The sequence below is a fragment of the Anomalospiza imberbis genome, chromosome 17 (assembly GCF_031753505.1).
Source record: "Anomalospiza imberbis isolate Cuckoo-Finch-1a 21T00152 chromosome 17, ASM3175350v1, whole genome shotgun sequence".
In the NCBI taxonomy this organism is placed as follows: domain Eukaryota; kingdom Metazoa; phylum Chordata; class Aves; order Passeriformes; family Viduidae; genus Anomalospiza; species Anomalospiza imberbis.
Genome location: NC_089697.1, coordinates 1,530,282 through 1,555,429, shown reverse-complemented (window position 1 = coordinate 1,555,429; position 25,148 = coordinate 1,530,282). Strand labels below are relative to the sequence as shown.

The window sequence follows — 25,148 nt, the reverse complement described above, 5'->3', positions numbered from 1 at the left end:
CCAGAGCATCTGTTCCAACTGGTTACTGAGGTTTTGGCATGAATCTGAGAATTTCAAGCACTTTGTAACATCATTCCAAACCTTTTACCTTCTTACATCCAGAAACAGAGGTGTTCTGCAGTGCAATGCTGGACTGAAGAGGACAGTGGCAAGAAAGAGCTTCCATGGCATATGGAGGTAATTCTGTGTGGGCAATGACCATCCTTAAGATTTAGCCCTTCAAATATTTCCTGAGAAGAAGCTTTTCCCAGCCCCAGCACAAGATGCAGAGCAGCCACATCAAGGGCTTTTGCCTTGAGGACACCCCATGTGGGTACATTAAATATTTTCAGTAACTTAAAGATCACACAAATGTAAATATCCCATGGCAAACCCCAAACATCTCACTGCACAAAACCAGTCAGGCCACAGTCAGATCTTTAATAAAAGCACTTGAAGTCAGTGACGAACATGATACAGCAGACATGACAACTCAGAGAAATCAAGTTGGGGGTAGCAGTGTGCTGCTGGTGTCTGCAGAGGATTGAACAAGGCCCCTAAACCCAGTGATCCCCTCAGTGGCTCCTCAGCTGCTCACAACACTCTTGAAGGCTGCTAAAAGTCTCTCTTGCCTCACCCCTCCTCAAGCTGGTATAGCAGAAGCACAAAATGGTCTTGGCTCTGACCAAAACCACTGGAGTAAATTAACCCAGGAAAAAGCTCCAGCTCTAATCTCTGAACAGGAGGCTGAGTTGCTTTAACAGCAAGGAGACAAGCAACCCATATCCTCCCATTTCACAATATGCACTTTACCAGGGCACTGCTGTGGAGAGGGCCTGACACTGCCAGTCTCCTACTGGGATTTACCTGATTGGAGCAGGGCATGGCAAAAGCATCTCCCTGCAGAAACCGTTCCCCACCTCATGGTGAGCCTGTTCAAAGCTGTCAGCCACTTGTGTGGCAAGACTACACATTCTCATTTAGCCACCTTCTGTCCTGCTCCCCTTACTGCAGCATTACAAACCAACAAAAGGTGCATAGGATCCTTTTCATTGTGACATTAACTAAGTAACCAATTCTAATTCCAGGAGTCAGTGATCCTCATCCACTGACAGGGCCCTGAAGGCTCCCTGGTAAGGGGAGGGGTTGTGCAGCACTGAGAGGAAAATGGCAAAAGGCTTGTCCTCAGAAGACCAGCACACACAAGAGCTTTGCAATGTTGTATCCCTGCACTTTGGTCTTTGGGTAGTGCCACCGGCTCAGTATCTGTAGTGGTCTGGCTTGAAGGGCCCATCTCTGGACAAGCCCAGGTATTTGGCTTGTTTGTCACTCAGCTTCGTCAGCTTCACACTCAGCTTGTCCAGATGAGCAGCAGCCACAGCTTCATCCAGCTGGAAAACAAAACATTGAGATAAGAACATTAGAAGAGAGTTCTATTAGTTCAAGAAGTCACAGTCCAGAGGGAAAAACGAATATGTGGAAATCAACAGCAGCAACAAGGAGGACTTACACTGACAGCTTTTTTCCTGCCAACATACCTCACACCTGTCTGAGCACAGACCTGCACTCACATGGAAGAGCCTTGTCCTTTTGAGGGAGTCAGGTTAAGTGAGACACAATTTTATATACAAACCCGATTCAATCTCACATATTCACATCCATCCAGCAAGCAAAGAACAGAGATCAAACTCCTCAGATAAAAGAATATCCAGTTTGGTAAAATGATAAAGCCCCAATTTCCACAACAAAAACACCCGGACATACTACACTGTCATCCTACAATATTATGTAAGTCCTAACACTGGAAAAAAATTCCTGCCCTCTCCAGATATCCCATCTTAGGGGCACATGAACAATGAAACTCATTCCAGAATCTCCAATTCAGCAAGATTACTTGTATCCACTGGCACTATCTTCATGAAGAATAGAACCAAGGTGGGCTGTAAGACACAAGCACAGAAAGGTTGATATAATTTCTCTATCCCAGAGGTGTCAGGCAGATGTGCTAACTCAAGAAACTGAAAAATGTATAAAGTTATAAGACAGTTAAGTGCTCCAGGAGCAGGTATAGGAGGGTCAGAAAACAAACAGGAGGATGCTGACCAAGCTGCTGTGTACAGCCACAGGGGATATTCAGAGGTAGAAAGGACAGCACAAGCAGGGATCAAGGACAAGTGTGGCCATTTGTAATTCCTGCAAAAACCAAGCAATCATTGCAGAGAATACAGAAACAAGGTAAGTCTAAATCCCAGCAGCACAGAGAAGACCAGCAATATTTCCCTCATATTAGTTAAGTAGACATGAAAGACTGCAATATAACTGAAGGGCAGTAGATCAACAAATCAAGGGCCAAACCTGCAGCTTGTGTGAACCAGGGCCTAAATGATTCAAAAACTAGTCCTGCATTTCCCCCCTCCCAAGGCCTGCAGTAACAAAGGCACTACTCTGAAGTAATCCCATGCCATGAACCAGGTAAAAAGCTCCATCTGCACAGAGTGTAACTCACTGCAGCTCAACCTGCTCACAGTGACCACTGTGGAGCTGCCTCCTGGGAACCAGGACAGCCAAAGGTGACAAGACAAAAATCAGAAATGGTTGAAATGGTGGCAGTGAACCATGAAATCCACCAAAGAGTCAGGTAAATGATGAAAGAAATAAAACCTAAGGGGAAGGTCTGTGTTTAGAAGGGAAACAAGTATTTAAGCCTAGTATATCCTGTCAGGATGTTATGAAACAAAAAAATTGAGGGTCAGAAATTGTATTCTCATGTGGTTGATTAGACTGAAGTGTGAAGTTTTCACAGGTGTATCTCCAGTGAATTTAAGACAGATTCCACCCACTTGAAAAAGAACTGAGTCTCTGACAATTCCCAGATGAGGTTTCCAAGCAGCAGCGGGGATCAATTGTTTCACAGCTGCTTCAGCTTGGGGACTTGAAGACTTAGACATAGAGACACACAAATTCAGACAAAGGTAAGCAGACATTCTCACCTTAAAATCAAAGCTAAGCAGGACAGATTTGGTGCCAAGAACATAGAGACAAGAGTTTTCCTGGATTTCCAGGAACACGTTGCAGAAATGTGTGCACGTTTGTAATGGCCAATCAAAGCAATATTCTTGCAGTCAAAGAAACTTGCAGTGTAAGGTACTTGATAATTGTTAAGTCTTACATTTGGACCTCAAAGCAATATTCTTGCAGTCAAAAAAACTGCAGTGTAAGGTACTTGGTAATTGTTAAGTCTTACATTTGGACCTCAAAGCAATTGCACAGAACAAGGAAAGGCATTAACCCAGAAAATTATCACAGAAAACTCTTTTGTTGGTTCTGTCACGGTGACTGCTTTATTCTTTGAATAAAGCACTCTGTGAGGCACAGAGGGTCAAAAGTGTTTTGTCACAGTGCATGAACCTGAGGAGATCACTGCCATATGTTCCCTTAACAGGCAAATTCATATTTAAATGCTTTGGGCATTACTTCTCATTTCTGTGTACTTCCAGTTCAAATATGCTTACTAAAAATTGTTATTTAGTGAGAGGATGAAGTCACATTTTATCAGCAACACTGGGATCTCATTTCCAAGAGAACTATCAATAAGACTGTTCCTTTGAAGACAATTATGTGGCAGTTTGCTGATCCACTCCTACACTGCATTTCTGGTATGCTTTGCTTGATCCTTAACTGATGAGTTTGTAAACTTAAGTTCTTCAGGAAACACCTCATTGGTAAGCCCAAACATACACATTCTACTTCCCAAATGGAAAGTATTTTCACATTTACTCTCACACCTGGTTGCGCTCCAAAAGCAGTGGGATTTAACTCCAGCATCTTTTTCCATGAACCATCTCAAATTCTCAGGCTTGTTTTGGAAAATTAAAACCATGTTAGTTTTCTGAAAGGAATATACAAGCTGTGACATGATCCAGACTTTTCCAAGAACAAAGAATGCAGAGGTAAGTTTAAAGGGAAATCTGAGGGAATCTGTCATTAATATTTTGAGAAATTATTAAGACCAGATTGTGATAAGCTCTCTCAGGTGCAAATGGAATTAGGACTCTATCAACCACAGTAAAAGGGATTCAGTCTACCCACTACACTGACCCACTGGACAGGTTTGTAGAAGGAACAAGCTGGTTGGTAGAAGCTCTCCAACTACCCTGAGGCAGCACAGGGCTTCCCAGCACCTTAAAGAAGTCAAGAAGTGCCTGGATGTTCTGTCACAGGAGAGACAAGTCCCAGTCTTGCACACAAAAGAACAGCTCATTCACACCCAGCACGCCCAAAGCCAAACATCCTCTGAAGGACAGAACCACTTTGCAACAAAAGCCTTCAGCAGGAAAATGAGTTCAAGCACCAACAAAGCCACACCTGAAGTTGTCTTCCTTACCAGCACCTTTGTGTGGCTGTCACTCACCTTCTTTGGCAGGAAGTGGACCCCCACAGCATATCTGTCACTGTGGGTCCAGAGCTCGATCTGTGCCAGGACCTGGTTGGTGAAGGAGTTGCTCATGACGAAGCTGGGGTGGCCCATGGCACAGCCCAGGTTGACCAGGCGGCCCTCGGCCAGCAGGATGATGTGGCGGCCGTTGCGCAGCGTGTAGCGATCCACCTGTGGGAGCAGCAGGGCCACATCAGACACAGGGCAAGCCTGGGGGCTCGGGGGGCCTCTCTGCCCCTCAGCAATTCAGCTATTACACACACCACCCCCTCTCCATCCCGGGTGTTTGCAAAGCCTGCAGGAACTCTGGGCTTCACAGCACACACATCTTGGCATCTGCTTCGTACTTAACCAGCTCTCCAATTTATTCAACCAGCTCTCCAATTTATTCAACCAGCTCTCCAACTCTCCTGGCTTTTCCACATGCCTGTAGTCCCAGCCAGCTGTGATGGGCATGTGCTGCTAGTAGTAAATAAATCCCAGTTCATCTTCACCCACTGGTCACAACTGGTGTGTGGTGACAGGGAAGAGGGAACATCTCTGCATGCAGCAGTCCAGAGCCTTGGCATCCTAACACAGGGTAGCAGCCAGAGCCCTCAGCCTGCTGAGGGTCCCCTGGAACTGTTCTCACCTCTGCAAGCCCAATACATACAATAAACAGCTGTCCTGGCTCCTGGTGTACCCTGCTTGGTGTACCTCTTGGCGACCAGAGGCATGATCCTCTGCAAGCCACCCCAGGGACAGCAGGACTCTGCACACAGAATCCAGGCTCAGATGGGCTAAGGAGACAGGGCCTCAGCTGTGAGAGTCCCACACAACTCAGGAGACAGATAATGTCACTGTCCCACAAAACTCAGGAGATAATGTCACTTAGCATGTGCCCCAACTGCCTGGGCCAGACTGGACTCCTGCAATGTTAAACTTAACTCTGCTTCTCCTTTCCACCTCTCATTAGCTCCTCCCTGCCCTGCCTTCACCCTAGAGGAGGTTACAAAATTAAAGCAATAATGAAACACCAACATGGCCCATAAATTGCAAGAATATTCAGTATTAACTGTTATTTGTTGCTCACGTCATACAAGCATTTGGGAGTAGAGCACTTTGGAAATATTAAAACATAATCAGCAACCAACTTGGACAAAACCTAACGCTTCAGACCATTTATCTTCTGCTAGCACAGCAGAGCAACTGTGACAGACCTAAAAGGGTTCTTCCTCACAACTGTATTTAAACTTCAGAGGCTAAATGTTATTTAATATTAAGTAAAACACAATTTCCAATTTTGTTCTTAAAGCTTTGGCCTGTAAGTTAAAAGCCACATGTGATGAAGCTGTAATTGTAACCATAGCCTCTTCTGAAAAAACATCCTTGTGCAGGACTTCAGCAGAGATGCCAAGAGCAAACCAACACAAACCATGTTTTCTATAACAGGTATTTTGCCTTCAGAGCAGGTGTGTGCCTCCACCTGCCTGTCCCAGCTATGCGTCAATCACAGCACCATTTTCTGCTTAGGTTCACATGACAGATTATTATGATTTCAGCACAACACATGCAGGCAGTAACCACCTCAAAGAGCAGCCCTAAATTAGTCTTGATTTCTCCTTCCCAAAAGCACTCAGCAGGTAGGATAAGAATGATCCCCCCTGAGCAGCTGCAGTTGTTATTTTGGATGCCAATTCTCCATTGTGGACCAGCAGTGACAGTGCTCAGTCCACCCGAAAAACACCACATGGACCATCACAAGATTATGGGACGAAGTAACAAAAGAAGGAACCAGATGGCAAGCAGAACATGAAAAATCCAGAGAACAGCTACAGTATTACTTATAACAAACATTGCATTTACAGAGTGAACTACTAAAAGATAGCTGAGCAGCTAAAGAAACATTTCAGTTTTGAAGTCTCCATTGGGTGGTTTAGATGTCAAAATCTTATATCCTTACATAATATCCACACAACTTGCCCCTGGACAGCTGATGGCTTGTGCACAGAACCCCACACCTTCAGCAACCTGTGCTGACAGGAGTCATTCAATGTGCAGGGGAACACAGAAAATGTAAAATTAATGCACAGAAATAAATACAAAATAGCAGTGGTACCAGCAGAGGCTTAAGTCAGTACTGTGAAAACACATCTCATATACAGGCAGATAAAACAGGCTGATTCATAAGCTCAATAAATTGCTCCAGAAGTAGAATTCAAATCATCCAAGCAATAAGTTCCTCTCCGCACTTAGACAAATGCTTCCTCCTTTTCCCCATTGGAATTTGTTTGGCTCTGGACCTTCTGGCTGCTTTGCACTTCCCTTCACATTACATAGGAATAATTTACAAGCCAAAGTTCATTGACCTTGACCTTTCCTTGCCCTCTCGAGTTGAGTTTGTGCTGCAGGTCAGTCTCTGATACTCAAACACAGCTGAGCAGGGCTGCAGTGCAAACCCAGAGGCAAACCAACCTGCCAGCTTTTCAGCAATAAACCTATTTCCTCCTTACCTGCCCTCTGAAAGCAACACATCAGTCACAATGGCACGGTAAGATATTTGTCTTATTAAAGTATTAAACATCTCTTACATCAGCCCAGCACTGGTACTGAAACTTTCATGCTGGACAGAGCCTCAATTACTTTGTACCTCCAGCTGAAGTTAACCACCCTCAGGCCTGGCATTAATCCTCTCATCAAGAGAGATGTTCCTCATAGAAAGGGATTTTTGCTCTTGTACTATGTTGCCCTCTCTGGTTCAGGATACAGAAAAGAAGCTGCCAGGTTTTAGTAAAAATCGGAATGTTTAGAAAGTTAGATTTCTTCAGCATTAATCCATATGGACAATCCTTGACCCCAATTCCATCCTTTTCAAAAAGTAATTTTAATTTTTTTTTAAACCAGAAACTTGTTACAATTTTCATACCTGGGACCACACTGCACCTTACTGCACTCTGTCATCCATGCCAGACTGGCTCCTCAAAGCAAAGCATTTAAAAAGGGATTTACTGCCTCTGTTCGGTGCCATATTAGCACCCAATTAATCTTCAACAGTGTTTATTCTTCAATCAGTCCAAGGTTTAGTTTTAAAACAACCTGAGCTAGCAGAAAGTAGGCAGGTACCTGTGGGCTCCTCTAGGAGAAGAGCTGCTGAGCAGAGTCAGCTCCACTAAGGCCATAGGCAAGACCAAACCTGAACACAGTGAGAACTTGAGGGCATAACTCCAGACCTGCTTAAGGCCATGCAAAGTGTCCCAACATAAATTTCACAAGTGCTTAGTAAGACTTTGATGTAGGTGGTCAATAAGCCACAGGGGAGTTATGAAAAGGGTTACTGGAAGGGCAGATGGAAATCTGAGAGGTATGTTTGGGTGTGGTGTTATTAAAAAGTACAAAACCTGTCCCAAAATCCTGCTATCAGCAAGGGCACTCCCTCTTCAAAATGTAAGCAGAAGTCCCACACCAAGTCAGATAAAGCCTGGTTTGCTTTATGCGATGTTCTCCCTCAATGCTGGTGTCACAAACCAGTTTCGATCTTGTTCCATTTTGTTCCTCTGCTTTAAGGCACACAGTTGAAAAGCTGACACTTTCAGATTCTGATTTTCCTTGTGTAGCTACAGCCATGGCTTAACGCAAATACGTGGTGGGCACGCAAGCTGAGCAAGGGTAAAACATCCTGCCTGGTCTGCCCACACAGGTTTCTAAAACAAAACCACCAAGTTCTGGAAGAGAACTCCAAGTTTGGCAGAGCTCCAGATAGGCTTTCCTGAAGCTTCAATTTCAGAGTAGATTAAAAAAACACACCACATTTTGAAAACAAAGAGGTGTGAATGTTTTCAAACCTTGACAGAATCCCCAAAGTCATTCCATTGAGATTCCCTTAGGACTACAACTGTTCTGTTGCAGAGCAGTTCATGAGCAAACAGCTCCACAAGAGGAGATTCAGGTCAGGTACCAGGCAATTTATGGGCTCTGCTCCTAAGTTTTATAGGGTGTCTAATGGTCTGCTCTGTATTTCTCATCTACTTTGCTTTTGGAAGCTGAGCTACAGCATTGTTTTCAGCTCAGGGCTATCGAAGCAAACATATTCGCATACCCCCTGCCCATGCCCCAAACATCAAAGCTGAACGGACTTGATGCCATTAATTGTCTCTACAACCAGCACTAAGGGTAGGCTCCTGTCTCTCAAGGAAGTGGGAACACATGGAGAAAGATGTACCCATACCAGGCACCTCTCCCCAGAGATCACCCTGAGGGACTTGGGCACTGGCTGGAAACAATTTCTTTCATGCCAGCCCAAGACTATCATGTGCAGCTTGTTCCAGGTTAGCAGAATCTGCATTCTGACCAGAGCAACAGTGGCTTCCAACAAAGCTAGAAACACCAAAGAAACTGAAGAGAAATACTCTCTAGAAATGGACACTGAGTAGCTACTGTTTTTTTCCAGCAGGAGAGCCTGCGGAAAGGCTGCCTCACCTGAGGTTTGATATTCACTGCCTCCACTGCATTGTCATTCAGCCACTTGGCATCAACTTCCACATCAAAATGGCCAATATTACACACTATGGCATCATCCTTCATCTGCTCAAAGTGCCTGCAAAAGAAAAAAAGTTGTATCAAAAGTTAATCCACAGTTTTCCCCCTCAGCAGATGCTCCAAACTACAGCCCTGACAAGTGCCCAGTTCAGTAACTGCATTGACTCTCACAAGGTGTGGCAGGTAACCCCTCCAGGCATGGCAAGTCTACTGGAAAAGACTTTCAAGCTTCTGGGGAAGGACATTTCCTAAGGATGTAAGAACTTACTGGAGAGAAAGTATTTTCCCAGTATGGAAAGTAATACATTTTTTTAATTGCTCAAAACAAATATCTGCAGTTATTCTCCTTCTTACAGAGAAGAAATAATTTTCTTAATGAAAAGTATTTTTTCTCTTACAGAGAAGAAATAATTTTCTAAATGGAAACTTTCTTTGAAGTTCCCAGCATTTTTACACGTCCTCCCACCTAATGTGATCTTCCATTACAACATGTACAGTCATCATGGCAAAGAAAGGAAGGAGTCTGTGTGGAGCTGGGGCTATAAACTGAGATCTGAGCTTTTGTTTCTCCATCATTACATACCATAAGCCAGGAACAACTGCAATGTGGCAACATCCAACCAAACTGACCGAAGACTTAATTTCTCATTAAATTCATGCTAAATTCTGATGTCCAGGAGTCAGACTGCGTACTAACTGCTGACAGGTTATGGCTGTATTTAAAAAAAGAAATCTAACTGTACAGGCATGCTTTCAATAAAGCAAGTGTCTTGGCCGTACCTGCCCTGCACAATGTCAGTGCAGCCAGTGGTGGTGACAAAGATGTTGCCCTCTTTGCAGGCCTCCTCCATGGTTGTAACTTCATAACCTGAAAAGAGAAAACATTACTTCTCTACACAACCACCAATATTTATTAACAATTGGGACACAATACTAGAAGTAGAAGAGTACAGAGAAAGAATGAGTCAAATGTTTCTGCCCACGCCTGGCCTAGAAATGATGCAAAGTAGTAGGATACTGGTCTTGCTAAACACCAACAAGGTAGAAAAACCATCCATCCCTCAACCCTTTCCAAATCTGTGGATCTGTGCAGTGTCCAAAGGTATAGTCTGGTACAGCACTCAGATTGGATTCAGGGGGTCGAATTTGCAAAAGAAGTGCCCCGACAACACCTGCAGTTTTTGGCAGGTATGAACAGAAATGGGATAAACTTGTACCAAGAGGCACAATTACATGAGGTGCACACAGAAGAGAACAGCTCCAGAGAATACCCTGAGCTCAGCTGGAGAGACAGAGAGCATGGCATTGCTCTTCAAAAGAACCTATCAAGCCTAAGGTGTTTTTTAATGTTTTAATTCCAGTCAAGCCTTACCCCCCGCACTGGAGATTAGAACTGCACAACTTGAGGACAATCCCTCAAGCCCTACCCCCAACATGGTCTCTGAATCCTTGATTCCAATCACACCTTCAAGGCCTCTAGTAACATACTCCTTCTCTAACTGCAAGGAAAGAATTCCTACAGTTAAACTGGATTCAACTGTACCTCAGCAGGGACAGCTGAAACCCAAGGAACCTTTCTTGGCCAGCTCTCATTTACTGCCCTACACTGACATGCAGAGACCCTGTCAGATGCCCCAATTCCTGCTCTGCTCAGCTCCCACCTTCCATGGCTGCCTGGAGCGCGTTGATGGGATCGATTTCGGTGATGATGACTCTGGCCCCGAAGCTCCGCAGGGCCTGGGCACAGCCCTTGCCCACGTCGCCATATCCTGCCACCACTGCCACCTTCCCAGCAATCATGACATCTGTGGCACGCTTGATGCCATCGATGAGGGACTCTCTGCAGCCATAAAGGTTATCAAACTTGCTCTGAGGGAGAAAATGGAACAGTTTCAGAACAGATGAAAGCTACTCAAGTGGAATTTCCTTAAAGAAAGAAAATGGACTTAAGTGCAAGTACTACAAGAGTCACTTTTGAACCACCATGAGGGACAGGAAGCAGACACCCTGGTTCGATGTTTTTATTTATCCAGTTTCAATCTATGGAGTTATATCAGACATGGCTTCAACATGGTGAGAAGCATTTCATAAGTACATATACACTGTATCAACTGACCAGGGCCTGGACTTGCTAAAAACTTGATAGAGGTAACCTGAGTGTCTTTCACACTAATGTAGGTCTGAGCTCCTAAACCAGATGTTCACCAGTTCCCTGCTGCTGTTTATCAGACAATGAACTGAACCAAGTGCCACAGGAAGGCAAAACACACCAGCAGCACATCATCTTATCTTTGCAAGACACATCCAGCCTGCAGAGCAGCAAGCTGCCCACACCAATCAGGAGCAACTGGTTCTTGCAGCCCCAGAAGATCCAAATTACATCTTCTCCCCTGAAGAGTTACCCTAACACTGTCAAGTTACCCTAACACTGTCACTCACTATTGCTCAGACTTGGAAAAATTCAGCAAGCAGCCATTCACAAAAATGGTCACTGCAACCAGGACCCCCTGGATTTCGTCTCCTAATGCCCCATCACACAACATCCTCCTACTGTAACACTGACATTAACAGCCAGATCCTCCAATCACAAGTGCCCAGCTAAGTCAGACATCAAATATTACCTCACCCCTTAAACACCTTCCTAAACTCAAACACACCTTGTTGTGCTGATTTTTGTAATGCTCCTTCTTCTTCTGGAACCTTTTGTTTTGACCAGGAGGAGGGGCTGTACAAACAGATTTGATTATCTTAGGAATTAGGAGACCAAGAATTTTTTAAAGAAGCTGGCTACTAATGTTGAGCTAAAAAGTCTCTATTCACAGCAAAATTCTGGTGTCAAAGCCTGTCCTGGCTTTCTATAGCCTTAAGGCACCAATTCTTCTCACTTTTACTTAACACAGCACTGTCTGCTACAGGCAATCCTAAAATTAAATTACCAGAGGCAGCAATCTGGTCTAGTGGAAGGCACACCCACACCACCTGCAGTTCTTGTAAGTATGAATAAAAATGGGATAAACTGCCCATGGCAGAAACTGGCCGAAGTGTAACAATTATACCTCAGATCCAGAAGTTCCTCGCTCAGTGCCTATAACCATTACCAGAGGCATAGCTGCCATGAATATATGAGAAAATTGTGTTACCAATCCTTCAAATTCTAGAGCTAGTGCCAGTTGGGATCCCTCTTTCCTAGTCCTGCAGATTTTTCCTTGCAGCATGGAGGAAAACAGCATGGTCAGATTTGATTCCTCATCACCAAATCCCCCAACTGCAGTCAAAGCCTTCCAGGTGTCTGTGCATTCCTATGCAGGTAAGACAGCAGTGTTGGATGCAGACATCTGCCCCAACCAAAATAAATGTGAGTGGCAGAGGGGAAGAACAGAGCTGGCTGCATGCCTGCCTTCTCTCTCCAAATGTTAGCACAGGAACTTGGCACCAACTGGAAATATCAAACTGGGAGAGCAGAATTTGTCAGCTCAGTTGCACATATACACAGAGATCTGTAACTGTGGTTAGTACAAATCTTGTACTGTATAAATTCCAAACAGTACTTGAAAACAAGCACTTGCTTGGCATTAGAATCCTAAATCCCCCCAAGAGGCTTTGTTAGAATCATCTGAATTTCCAAATCTACTGATCAGTATTAATAATTATTATGCAAGTGGCACAAATCTGGGTGAAAAGGATGTGAAGAACTTCTTTCAACATTAAGTGGATTCCAGCCCACTACCTATAAAGTAAGTGTCAGGTGCATCTTAGCGAGCAGAAAGGAGACAGCAAACTGCAGAGAAGGCAGGCCAAACATGAGAACTGCCACCCCAACAGGATAACGTCTGTATGGGAACTTGAAATAGAGTCAGTAACTAGATTTAAAAAACATCAAGATGCATAAACCTTTAGTGCACCTTTAATTCCCACTATGATTCATCTGCAGCCAAAAAGCACCACCACCCTTTAAAAAACATTCCACTTCATTCTCAAGTCACCAGGGTTTATCTTGGAAGCAGTACTAAAGCTAAGCAAGGGATAAAAATCTGCCTCCCGCCCTCTCCTTTGCATCTGCTGCTCACAGAGCTCAGCCACAGGCTGACCAAGCAACCTTTACCAGCACAAGCTCAAGGAGGTCACACTCTCTTTTCCAGCAGGTATCTGACACCTGCCTGAGGGCTTTAAGCTACTTGGAGTGAGGACAGGCTTCTTGCCACAGGTACTGCCTGTGCCCAGGAGTCATGATCTCCAAAAGTGTGTTCACATTATAAAACAGCAGAAGAATGGATGTCCTTAGAAAAAAACCCCTTGATGTCCTGTCAACAGGGCATTTACAGTGACATCAAGGGCTCACTTTTAGGATATGGTGGAAATCTCTGTTCAGAACCAGATCAGGAGAAGCTCAGCAAGAGAAGGAATACTTTCACGGGAATGACAACATCCCAACACCAAGCCGGTCAGGGAGCTAGTAAGAAGGTCTGTATTACCTTGGTGACAGAGTCATTCACATTGATAGCTGGCACTTTCAGGGTCCCATTGGCCTTCATCTTGTACAGGTTGTGAACCCCAGTGGTTGTCTCTTCTGAAATACCTCTAATTCCTGTCGGAAGAGTAAAAGTATTCACCTTAGCTGGAGTCAATGCTGTGCAAATCAGGCCATCCAGGTGCTAGGAGCATCCCCACGAGCCTTAAGTTAAACAATTCCTTGGCAGAGAGCAAGGAAGAGATGAAAAGCCTCCAACAACTGCAGAAACCCCAGAGGACGCGCTTCAGAGCCACACACCTCCACACCTGACGGTGCTGTGCCCGCCAGGCTCCCTAGCAGGCTGCAGCAGCCCGGCTCCCGGGGAAGGCAGCCGGGTGCTTTGCCGCAGCCCCTCGGGGGTTGATTTGCCCGGGGGACGGGATCGGGGCCCGGGGCCGGGATCGGGGCCCGGGATCGGGGCCCGGGGGGACGGGATCGGGGCCCGGGGCCGGGGGGGACGGGATCGGGGCCCGGGGCCGGATGGACGGGATCGGGGCCCGGGGCCGGGGGGGACGGGATCGGGGCCCGGGGCCGGGGGGGACGGGATCGGGGCCCGGGGCCGGGGGGGACGGGATCGGGGCCCGGGGCCGGGGGGGACGGGATCGGGGCCCGGGGCCGGGGGGGACGGGATCGGGGCCGGGATCGGCCTCGGCACCGTCACCGTCACCGGCCCGGCCGCGCTCCGCGGCGCCGCAGCGCCCTCTGCTGGCAGCCCGCGGCGCCCCTCGGCCCAGGCCGCACGGACTGTCCTGGACTGGGAGGGACCCCCAGGATCGCCCAGCCCAGCCCCAGCCCTGCACAGACACCCAACAGCCCCACCCTGGACACCCCTGGCAGCGCTGTCCCAACGCTCCTGGAGCTCTGGCAGCCCCGGGGCCGTGGGCAGTGCCAGCCATTCCCTGGAATCCTGTCACTGGTCATCAGAGATCAGTGTCTTCCTCTTCTCCTCCCCTCGCAAGGAAGTTGTAACTGCAATGAGCTCTCCCCTCAGTCTCCTTCAGCTGAACACCTCAGCCACTCCTCAAATGGCTTCCCCTCAAGGTCCTTCACCATCCTTGTGTCCCTCCTTTGGACCCTCTTTAATAATTTAACATCTTTATTATATTGTGGTGACCAAAACTACACAATATTCAAGGTGAGGCTGGCCCAGGCCCAGAGCAGGGCAGGCCAATCCCCTCCCTTGACCAGCTGGTGATGCCACCCATGACACAACTGGTCCTTCTGGCTCCAGGGCACTGCTCACTTACAGATGCCAAGTCTGGTCTAAATCCATCCTTACTCCTCAAAAAATCCAGCTGTGAGCTGGTCCAAGCCCAGGCAGGAAACTCTGAGAGCAATTCAATATGGTTTTCACAACAGAAAAGACAGATTCCCCAGTGGAGCCTGAGACTAAGCCATGAGACCTTCCTGATGCTCCCCCGACCATTCTGTAGCACATGAAGGAAAGGAGACCAACAGCATTAGAAGGGAAAAGGCTGATTAACTGGAGAAGGCTCCAGAGAGGTCACTGCAGCTTTTTAATACTTGAAGTGGGCTTACGAGATGTTTAGCATGGCCTGTTGCAACAGGACAAGGGGGAATGGTTTTAAATTGAAAGAGGGTGATTCCGACTAGATATATGATAGCTTTTTTTTTTTTTTTACAATTAGGGTGGAATAGGCTGCCCTGAGAAGTGCTCTATGTCCCATCCCTGGGAATGTTCAAAGGGCTCTGTGCAACCTGAGTTGAAGATGTCCTGCCCATTGCAGGCAGGTTGGACTAGATAGCCTTTAAAAAATGTCCCTCCCAACCCAAAACATTCTGTGATTTGGCTGACTGATCCTCACCACAAAGCCCTCGACAGCCCCACTCCCCTGATGATCACCTGCTGAGGGAATGCATTCAGGCTTTGGCATATTTGGGGCTTGCTTAAAGGAAAAAGGAGAGTTTAAAGTTCACAGTGCAGCCTTGTGCACTGAAATGGAGGATGTGTAGACAGTCTCCCAAAAGCATCACTTTCCAGAACAACTGGCTGGATCATGGACAGTCATCTCCTTAAAGAAAAGCTTTTGGAGGTCACAGCAGGAACCTCCAGTTCAAACCTGCCCTCTTCTCTTCTTGTGTATCTGGCAAATAAAGAGACACACTCATCCTTCAAATGCTCTCCAGATGAGAGTCCTGAGCTTAGCAGATTGCCTTTCCACAGCACTAAGCAGACCTTAGATCCCATATGCCAACAGGTTCCCTACCCTGGAGGCACCCCATCCGTGCCCCTGGTGCCATTCACAGCTGGTCTAAACCACTCTGCAGCTGCCCCATGTGCTGCCTACACCACTCATGGTCAATGCCCAAGTGACTGGAGAGCAGAGAAGGGCTTGCAGCAAGGACAAGTTTGAATTAAATTGAACACAACCTTGCTAAATGCTCAGACCTGTATTTGTCACCTGAGGAATGAGCAAGTCTGGTCAATGAATCACAAATAAGCCAGTCTTCCCCACACAGGTCTTTTGCACAGATGCCAGAGACCTCCTCTGCACAGATCACTTTCCCCATTGGTCAGTTCTTGTTTTCCCCTTTTCTTCCTTTATTTATCTTGGTATTAAGGGCATTGGGCTTAATGGAATAAGCCAATAGTACAAAGGCCATTCTGCCCTCTAACTGCAGGCACACTTCAGGAGAGAGGAAGCTTACTGAGCAGTTCCACACACACATTTAATACATCTCCTAGTTGAAGGAATACTACTGTCAACTGTTAGCTGCACACTAGGACCAAACTATTTAAATTAGAAGCAGCTGAAGCATGGAAGACAATTTCCTCTGAAATTAGCCCAGAAAACTTATCCAGCCTTTAAATGGCAAATGGCATTTTCAGCTGCCTCATGCCAAAATGTCTCCCATGCTCACAATCCACATACTGTGCATGCTCTGCCAAGGTCACTCTCGTTCCACCTCCACAGAGGTCAGATTTGCCAACAAGACCTTAGGATATATTAGCCTCTGTAAGATACCAAAATTGGATGCTACACTGCTTCATTTAAACAGACTTTGCAGCAAAGGACTAAGCACAGATCTCAGATTAAGGAGATCAAGACTCTACTCTGTGAGTCCCATTCTGGAAGTTTTTCTGTTTCCAAGGAGCAATTGACTGGAAGGTAAAACAGATCAAATTTGTCATCCTCTACAGAGATCAGTCTTAATTTACTGACCTGTTGCAAGAAGCTTTTCAACTGCAGCCAATGCAGACAGCCACACATTTTGGGAAGGGAAACACTGACAGGTATTGCATCCTCCCTAGATTCTTTAAAACCCCAGAGGAAGAGTAATTTCTATGAATTTAGGAAGCAAACCCAGCCAGGGATGTTTTTTATCAGAGGCAGGCTACATATGTATGCCAAGACATGAGACAGTTAAGAGCCATTGTCCTACTGCACTGTAGTATACTGGTGCCTTATCCACCAGGAGCACAAGACCAGCAAGAAGGTGAAAAGGGCTGGAGAGGAGAAAGAATGACAACAGGAGGGCTGAAAGTGTGCAAGGAGCTCAGCTCAAGTACCTCTGGGAACAGACATCAACCAAGGTGTACATGGTAGGGAAACAACCCTGCAAAACAGAGAATGAACACGGGAATACTTTCTTTGGCCTCTAACAACACCGGGAAGACAGAGAGGGATGACCAATTGTATTCCTGGGCATGAAACATGGGAAAAGTGAGAGGTCACGCATATCACAAAGAGGCAACCCAGGAAGCACAAGACCATTGATGGAAGAGAAGGTGAGCAAAGACCAATGAAAATTTTTCATCACAGTTTAAATAATAACACGAAGATGTTGAGTGTTGGATTAGGGGTGACATCCGGCTGAGGAAGGACAAAGTGAAGCTTGTCACAGAGAAACTTTCCCTCTTTCTGGTGCCCCTACCTGCAGCAGCACATGGATGAGAAGCAGAACCTCAGACTCCCTACAAACAGCCCTATTCACAGCCTGCCACCTTCAGATATTTTCCTCCTATCTTCCTACTAAAGCAGAGCACAAGTCAGAGGAGAGCTGATCCAGCAGGCTTCTACACCAACCTCCCCTCTACAAAAGCACCAACATACCCCACTGTATCACCACCCAAATTCCTTCACATCCCACACCAAACGTGCCCTTTAACAACCCCGGGCACATGTCTTGCTGCAGCACAGCTGATGGACACTGGCAGAGCTAAGGAGAGTGTCATACTCACCAGGCACAGATCAGCCTGGTCACGTCCTTCACATAATTTTTTTACATAAACACAGGCGAGCAACACTACACTGATCAGTTTTACTAACTTGCACTGAAGGCAAATCAAACCAAGAGTTCCTGACTCCATCAGCATCTTTACTGACAAACTGAATAAGTATTTAAGGTAGAAAACCATTCCTTCTCCACAGAAGGCTACAGGTGGTCATGACTTCATGCAGAACTGCACTAAGATGATGGGTAAGAAATGCATTAATGTAAAACTGTTAATTGCAAACAGACATTGAGCAGCTCTAGAACACAGCCCTCTTCCAGGAAACTTTTGGCATGACAGCAGAACTAAGTGGTCATTCTCAGGTAATGGGCACAGTGAAGTTTGGCCAGGACAGGTCACTACAGCTACAGAGCAGAGGTGGAAACAGCTCCTGCAGGTAAGAGATTCTGGTCTTGAACTGTAAGGAATTTTCACAGCCTGTTTGCACATGCCTGTCCCTCTTCCCCCAACCCTTTTTACACCAGCAGCGAAATCCTGCAGAAACACCCCCACCCAAACAGCCTCCCAGGCAGAACTGTGCCTGCCAAAACAAAACACATGTCACCTTTCAGCAGCTGTGGGTATTTGGTATGAACTAGGTTGGTAAGATCTCCACCATCATCCAGAATCATGTTGAGGGGCTGCCCATCCTTGAAGTACAGGGTCTGCTCAATGCACCACAAGTATTCCTCATCTGTCTCCCCTTTCCAGGCAAACACTGCATGGGAACAAACACAAACCATTAGCCAGTTTCTTACTCAGCATGTAGTGAAGCAGCCAAAGGAAGATTTCATCAGCAGCTCCCAGTAGCAGCTGACAGACAGATGATTATCTGTGCCTGCAGGCCAGCAAAGACATTTGCACTGAAAAACAGGCCTCAGAATAATCACTCTTCCAGGCATCAAACATGATCACAATTTTGAGACTTTGTTGTTCTCCTTATTCTTCTTCCATGTTAAAAAGGAGAAGACAAAGCAAACTAAAGCAGACTCACGTCCACAGCACCCCACTCGGACATAATGGATACAGATAAATGAAAACACAACCACAGCATTTTCTAGCACAGCAGAAAAGAGGGATCAGACTTCAGCATGAGCTAAGCAGCAGAATATAAACTCTTCAGCAACTCTGAGTTTAAGTTCTAGTCTCTAGCCTAGCACTAAAATCCAAGCTGAGATGCCTCATCTGCTCTAATTAGGGTGTATTTCTATGTCAGTACAGCTGCAGCAACAGGCTGCCACCACTGGTATTTGCATCCACTAGGATGTGTTTCTTTCCAGGCATCTGTACTGTCTTCACGCTATACTCAATCCTCAGAAGTACTCAGCCACTCAAATATGTATTGGGCACATTATTTACACACCCCAACATTTGGCTAAATTGTCATGTTTTCAGTGTTTACACAGAAAACTGACCTTAAGCCATGAAGAGACAATCATGCAATTGCCTATTCTGTAGTAATGTGTGTTAGGATCTCATATTGAAGCCAAAGGACCAGCATTCCTTCAGGGTCTCATAAATTCAGTATGTGAAGTGCAATATTAACAAAAAGAGCAAGTTCCACAAATAAGGATACAAAGGGCAATGGTCACACACTTTGACCAACACTCAACCTGTAAATGGCTCTTCAGTTGAGTTTTGGGTGTTGAAAGCAGTGAGGAAGACAACCCAAAGTCTAAAGAATCCCATGTGGCCCTCTGACATCTCACATCAGAGGCAATGCCTGACGCTGGTAGTGCCAAAGGAACTGATGAAGGGATCACTTTGTTGCCAAAGAATGTGCCAGAGTTAGGGAAAGACCTGTGGCAATAATTAATTATAATAGAAATGAGAGATCCCTCCCAAAACAGACTGCCAGAAACCAAATTTAGCCACTGCCAACAGCTGGGCTCAGTTCCCAGCACTGAGGATTACATTTCATTCAGCTGAATTACACAGCAGACAGCTTCAGGTATTTATACTGATACATGAGGAATTGCTCCTTATTGGAACATGACAGTAGCATCCTGATCAGCACTTAAGAGATATTAGGCAGTAACACAGCTGGGCTAATACTAGCCTAAAAATATCTTGGGTATTGACCCCGCCACTGTGACAGGGTACATGGCAGGTCCCTTACCTTTCCCAATCCCTGTTTAGCACAGAACTTGCTGGAAAGCACCAAACACCTCCAGCTACACACACCTACACACCACTCCATTTCATCACCCAGCCCATTCCATCATCTTAATGAGATCTAACATAGAGCCCAACAGCAGCCTTTGCTGGGAGACCTGTGCACAGGCTGATGCAACACAGCCTGAATCAAATGTCCTGGTTTGTAAAAACCACTGCTTCTGATGGGCTATTTCAATCCTCAAGCTTGCTCAGAAGATCTTGATGTGTACAGTTTGATTTACCAGGAACAGGCAGTACAGCCCAACTCAGCCAAAACAGAACATGGAAAACTTACCAGGGATACCAGCTTTTGCAATAGCAGCTGCAGCATGGTCCTGAGTGGAGAAAATGTTGCAGCTTGACCATTGTACCTGGAAAACAACCAAGTTTTGTTTGCTGAACAAAGTTCTGAGATATCAGGGACTGTCTATCAAACACAGGACTTAAAAAGGGAGCAAGAGCAGAAAGAAATTAGTGCAGATTCTTGCCTTTTTCAGTAGCTCTGCAAAGATAAGGTGAGAACTGAGAGTCTGACTAAGTCAAGGAAAATAATGCCACATGGAGAAAATGTGAATGAGCTTTAGCTGTGCCATACATTCAGCCACCTCCTTCTCACAAGCACCTCTCCCAGACAGCCAGAGCATACTCCAGATCTTCAGGGGTGCCCAACAGGCACAGGGTGCCCACAGGGTGGGTTTGGGAAGTTTTGGTGAATAAAGGTCAGATTTTCAGAACAGCCCCATAGCAAGTGTCCACTGAGGGTATGGACATGCAGCAACACACCTGCTGGCATTCACAAGAGTCAGAAATGCAGCTAAAACATTACACTCAATCCAGGCATTCTCTAAGATTGTGCTCACCCACCTCCCACTCTGTGTTCCAGTCAAGGAAGCTTTTCCAGCTGAGCTAAGTGTTTTCCTCAGATTTCATAACTAGGCTCAGGCACCTAGAAAAGCAACAGCATGTTGCTGAGTTGCACTGAAAAGGATCTGAACACCTACTGCAACTCACAGCACCACATCCCAGAGCCACACACCCTCTGCTCCCCACAGGGCTGGCAGCTATTTGCATGTTCACTGGTCACAGAGCTTGAGTAGAGAGGGCAATAAGGCACAATCATCCAGCCTGTTTTCAGATACTCATACCACCTGATCAAAAAGTGACATTTTGAAGTAAATGGTGCAGTAGGAAGCAGCCTACACTACCAACGCTTGTCATGAAAACACACCTGGAAGGAGCACAGGAAAACAGAATCCATAACCTAAAACTGCACCTCCTCACCTGGGTTTTTGCAAGTTCCTCCCATACCAGCAGAGGAGACATCAGGAGGTGTCATGACATTCAAAGTATACAGAATACCTATATACTGTTTACAATTCAGACTTGATACAGACTTGTGGTAGTGACATAGAGCCTAGAATAACTGGAACACCTGATGGGCTCAGACCCTAGTATTTACATCACTGGTTATGGAAAGGATTATTTTTTGTTACAAATTATGAAGCATGGAATATTTATTCTATCCTTACTAACCCAGCCAAAAAATGGACACCAAGGTTACTATGCTGCAATGAGCTACATCCTTATTACATGGGCTATGATTTTATCAGTTTCATTCCTCCCTCCCTGGCACCAAAGTTCTGACAGAACAGGTAGACCAAGGCTGAATCCAAACTCAAATCAAAGCCTAAACTAATCCACAGGCATCAGGACAAGGAGTTAACACAGCAGCACATGCCTTTAAAGGTACAACCACATCTTAGAGAAATCAAGTCTCTGCAGATACCTCCCTGAATGACTTGGATGAATCCCATATAACACTGACCTGGTGTTATGCTCAGCTTAAGCAGCTTGGCAATGTTTTACTAAGCACACAGCTGCCTCCTAGGCCAGACATACTGGGATGCAGCAACCAACAGGAGCAGCAAGGAGCTTCCCAAATTTCAATGGCTACTGCTGCCTTTTAAATCTTGTGGAGGGACAGGAGTTCCACACGGAGTGGCTGGAACAAAGCCAGGACTGTACCCAACAAAGTTCTCTTTCAGCACTGCACCATTTGCAACCACAGGACAGCCCTGAACAGGCTGGGGAACACCTGCACAGCAGCATGTACCTTGCCCAGGCTGACCTGGCACAGCATCCATACCTATCTCCTCCTCTTTTTGAGGAAACACCTTCACTGCTATAGAGAAAACTCCTCCTCCTCCCAGCACCTTTCAACCAGCATGACACTGCTCAATTCTTAACCGTTCCCAGAGAGGGATCCCACACAGGGCACTTCTGGGCAGCCTAACTGCAGGAAGAAGGAACTTCGGATCATATACATACTTAACAATCCATCGAAATTCCAGTCAGCTCCCTGCTCAGCACACAAGCAATGCAGATTGTGCTCAGATACATGGCTCTCCTCATGCCCTGTACAGCAAACACTCAGCTGTGATGTCTGGACTTCATTCAGCAAGTCAGGCATGGGACACAAGGCAATAAATGGCTTCTAAGTATCTCAGACTTTAATAATGATGAGAGTAACTGGTCCATAGTCACACAAAAAATTCAGTGGAGATCCCAGCCCTCAGTCCCTGAGCCACAGTGTATCCCTGCTCTTTTCCTGTACAGCTGAAGGGCCAGCATGAGCTCCCAGTAAACTTCATTAGATTTTGCTGACTTCACCAGGGCAGAGCAGGGTTCTTAATACAGGCTAATCTGTGCTGGAGGCAGTCCCTAGAGCTGCAGCATGAACAGCCACAGCACTGCAAGCCCGAACACAGCATGGCTGCGTGGGAGCAGCTGTGGGCACTGCCCAGGGCACAACAGGCACTCAAAGCTGCAGCTTGTCCACAGGGAACACACACACCCCACACCCCAGAGGTGCTGAGGGCAAGCAACAAGCTTCTTGCTCAAGGAGAGAAGACAATCCATCCACGTGGAGATTGCAGCCTCACCCAAAAAGCACAGACATTTGCCAGGATTCCATAACGTGTTACATAAGCAGGAGCAGTGACCTGGCAGAGCGTTACCCAAGAGCTGAGGGAGAAACTCAGAGCCACGTTACCTCAGCCCCCAGCACGATGAGGGTCTCTATGAGCACTGCTGTCTGCACAGTCATGTGGAGGCAGCCGGCGATGCGGGCACCTTTCAGGGGCTTGGATGCAGCGTACATCTCCCTCATCTTCATCAGCCCTGGCATCTCATTCTCCGCAATCTCAATGGCCTTGCGACCCCAGTCTGCAAGGCTGATGTCAGCTGCAAGAGAAGCAGGACAGGTGTCAGAGTTTGAATAGCTGAGACCTTGGTATCTGTTCACACACTTGTGGGTAGGCACTGGCTGCAACAGCTGAACTGAACACCCAGCAACAACTGGGAGACACTGCTGCAGAAAAACCAGACCCTATTCCAGTTACTTCCTGGTTCTTTGCTATGGTGTACAAATTTAGACCAAACCTAACAGCCCCTCTAAAAAACAAGTATGCTACTGCAAGAGGGTATAAATCAACTGTGATCTAGTGCACAGACATCCCGAGGTCTATGATTTCAGTAAGCCACAGCCTTAAGCACTTTTTACAGACACAGCACAAGAGTCCAAAATTCCTATAGGGACTGACTTCCACAGTACTGACCTGCATGTGGGGATGGGTTGGCTGTAGGGCAGTGGCTTCCCACAGTGAGAATGCTCCCTAAGAGTGCACCAGGATCTGAACCCAGCTTTGCTCCCTCTCCTCACAGCAAAGCTACATGTCCTTCCCCATTGGCCCATCCTCCTTGGATCCACAAAAATTATTTTAAGTGACTGTAATGATCTTAGTTACCATTCTACTTCTACTTTTGTAAAAAGTATCTACAGCAGAAAAGTCCAGCAAAAAATGAGCAAGAGAGATTTCTGACAGGCTTACTGCATTCATCATGGATGTCCAACCCCAGCCTTAAAAACACAAGGGTCAAGCAGGTAATGCCCAGCTGCATCAGCTCTGCAGCACAGGCCAACAGTGTCCTTCTTACTTGGTTTGAGATTCTTTGAGAGATTTTTGAAGTTCACCTTTCCATTTAGACCACAGGCAGATGCTTTTTTGCTACCTCGTGAACACAGACTGTTTAGAGCACTGGGGAACACCAGAACTCCGAGTAAGACTGCTGGGTTTAATACAGACAGGCTAATTGCATTTTGCTGCAGAACGAAGCCTGGGGCCACTGAAGCTATTGCACGTGTTAAAGCTGACTGGAGCACAGCCTATACACCACTGGGACTGAAAACAGGCAAAGAAAGGACCACAGAAACAAATAAATCAAGAGGAGGAGGTTTAATCTTACGCCTATTAAGGGCTTGGTAGCTTTAACAGGGCTGCTTTAAAAATATCCTGCAGTATTTTGGTTCAGAGCCTCCCGGGTAAATTATTTATGAATCTGAGCCTTATACACTAATGTTCTTTGAATGAAGCCTCCAAGAAATACCCAGCTATTTAAAAAACCGGGGTTCTTTGTGCAGTTTCAGGTCTACAGAAATACGCGCCAAAATCTTCAGGGCACATGAGTCAAAGATCCCAGGATGGGAAATACTTTCACCTTCGGAGCTAAGCCAGTTCCCGCCAAGGGCTCTGAGCAGCGGGGGAGGGAAGGGGCGGCCGGGCCAGGAGAGCGGCACAGCCGCGAGTGAGAAGCCAGCGGCGCCGCGCCCCCTTCCCCCACGGTGGCTCCCCCAGCGCACAGGGGGCTCAGGCCCGGCTCCGCCGCGGGCAGGACCCGCCGTCCTCCCCCCCGCGGCCGCATTCAGCTCGGCGCTGCGGCCGCCGAGGCCGCGCTTCCCGCACCGCGCTCGCCCCGGCCCGGGGAAGGTGCCGAGCACGGCGGAGCCTGATCGGGGCTCGCACTCACCCACTTTGTAGGGCAGCCGGTCTGACATGGTGGAGCTGCCTGGCCGGCGGGCTGGAGGAGGCGGCAGCAGCACTGGGCTCGCTTTATGTAGAGGCGGTGCCGCTTGCGTGAGGCGGGGCCGGGCTGCGCTTGGGCGCTGGGCCCGGCCGGCGCTTCCTCCGGGCCGGGCCGTCCGCGGGCCCGCCTCCTCTGCGAGCAACGAGGGCACGGAGTCCGCGGCGCTGGGCTCTCCCCAGAACCTGCCCCGTCCGCAGAACCTGCCCGTGCCAGAACCTGCGCCCCGGTACGGCCTCTGCCGCAGCTTCAGCCCCGTGCCCGAGCAGGCTCTGGCGGCCGCTGCACCCACCGCTACCGGTGCCAGCAAGGAGCCGGTGTATAAATGTCTGCAGGGATGGCTCAGAGCATGGACCAGCTTCCGCTCCGTGGGACCCAGCGATGAGATAAGAGGC

General features: G+C 47.0%; 1 protein-coding gene across 1 annotated transcript; it reads right to left on the bottom strand.

Moving 5' to 3' along the window:
* Positions 1-787: 787 nt before the first annotated feature.
* AHCY (adenosylhomocysteinase) lies at positions 788-24,854 on the bottom strand. The gene is made up of 10 exons (XM_068207446.1): positions 24,700-24,854; positions 22,886-23,076; positions 20,129-20,204; positions 18,242-18,394; positions 13,402-13,514; positions 10,591-10,798; positions 9,710-9,797; positions 8,870-8,987; positions 4,391-4,585; positions 788-1,370 (listed from the first exon to the last, which is right to left on the bottom strand). Exons 1-10 carry the CDS (start codon positions 24,725-24,727, stop codon positions 1,239-1,241), a joined length of 1,302 nt encoding a protein of 433 aa, XP_068063547.1. The 5' UTR covers positions 24,728-24,854; the 3' UTR covers positions 788-1,238.
* Positions 24,855-25,148: the final 294 nt, after the last annotated feature.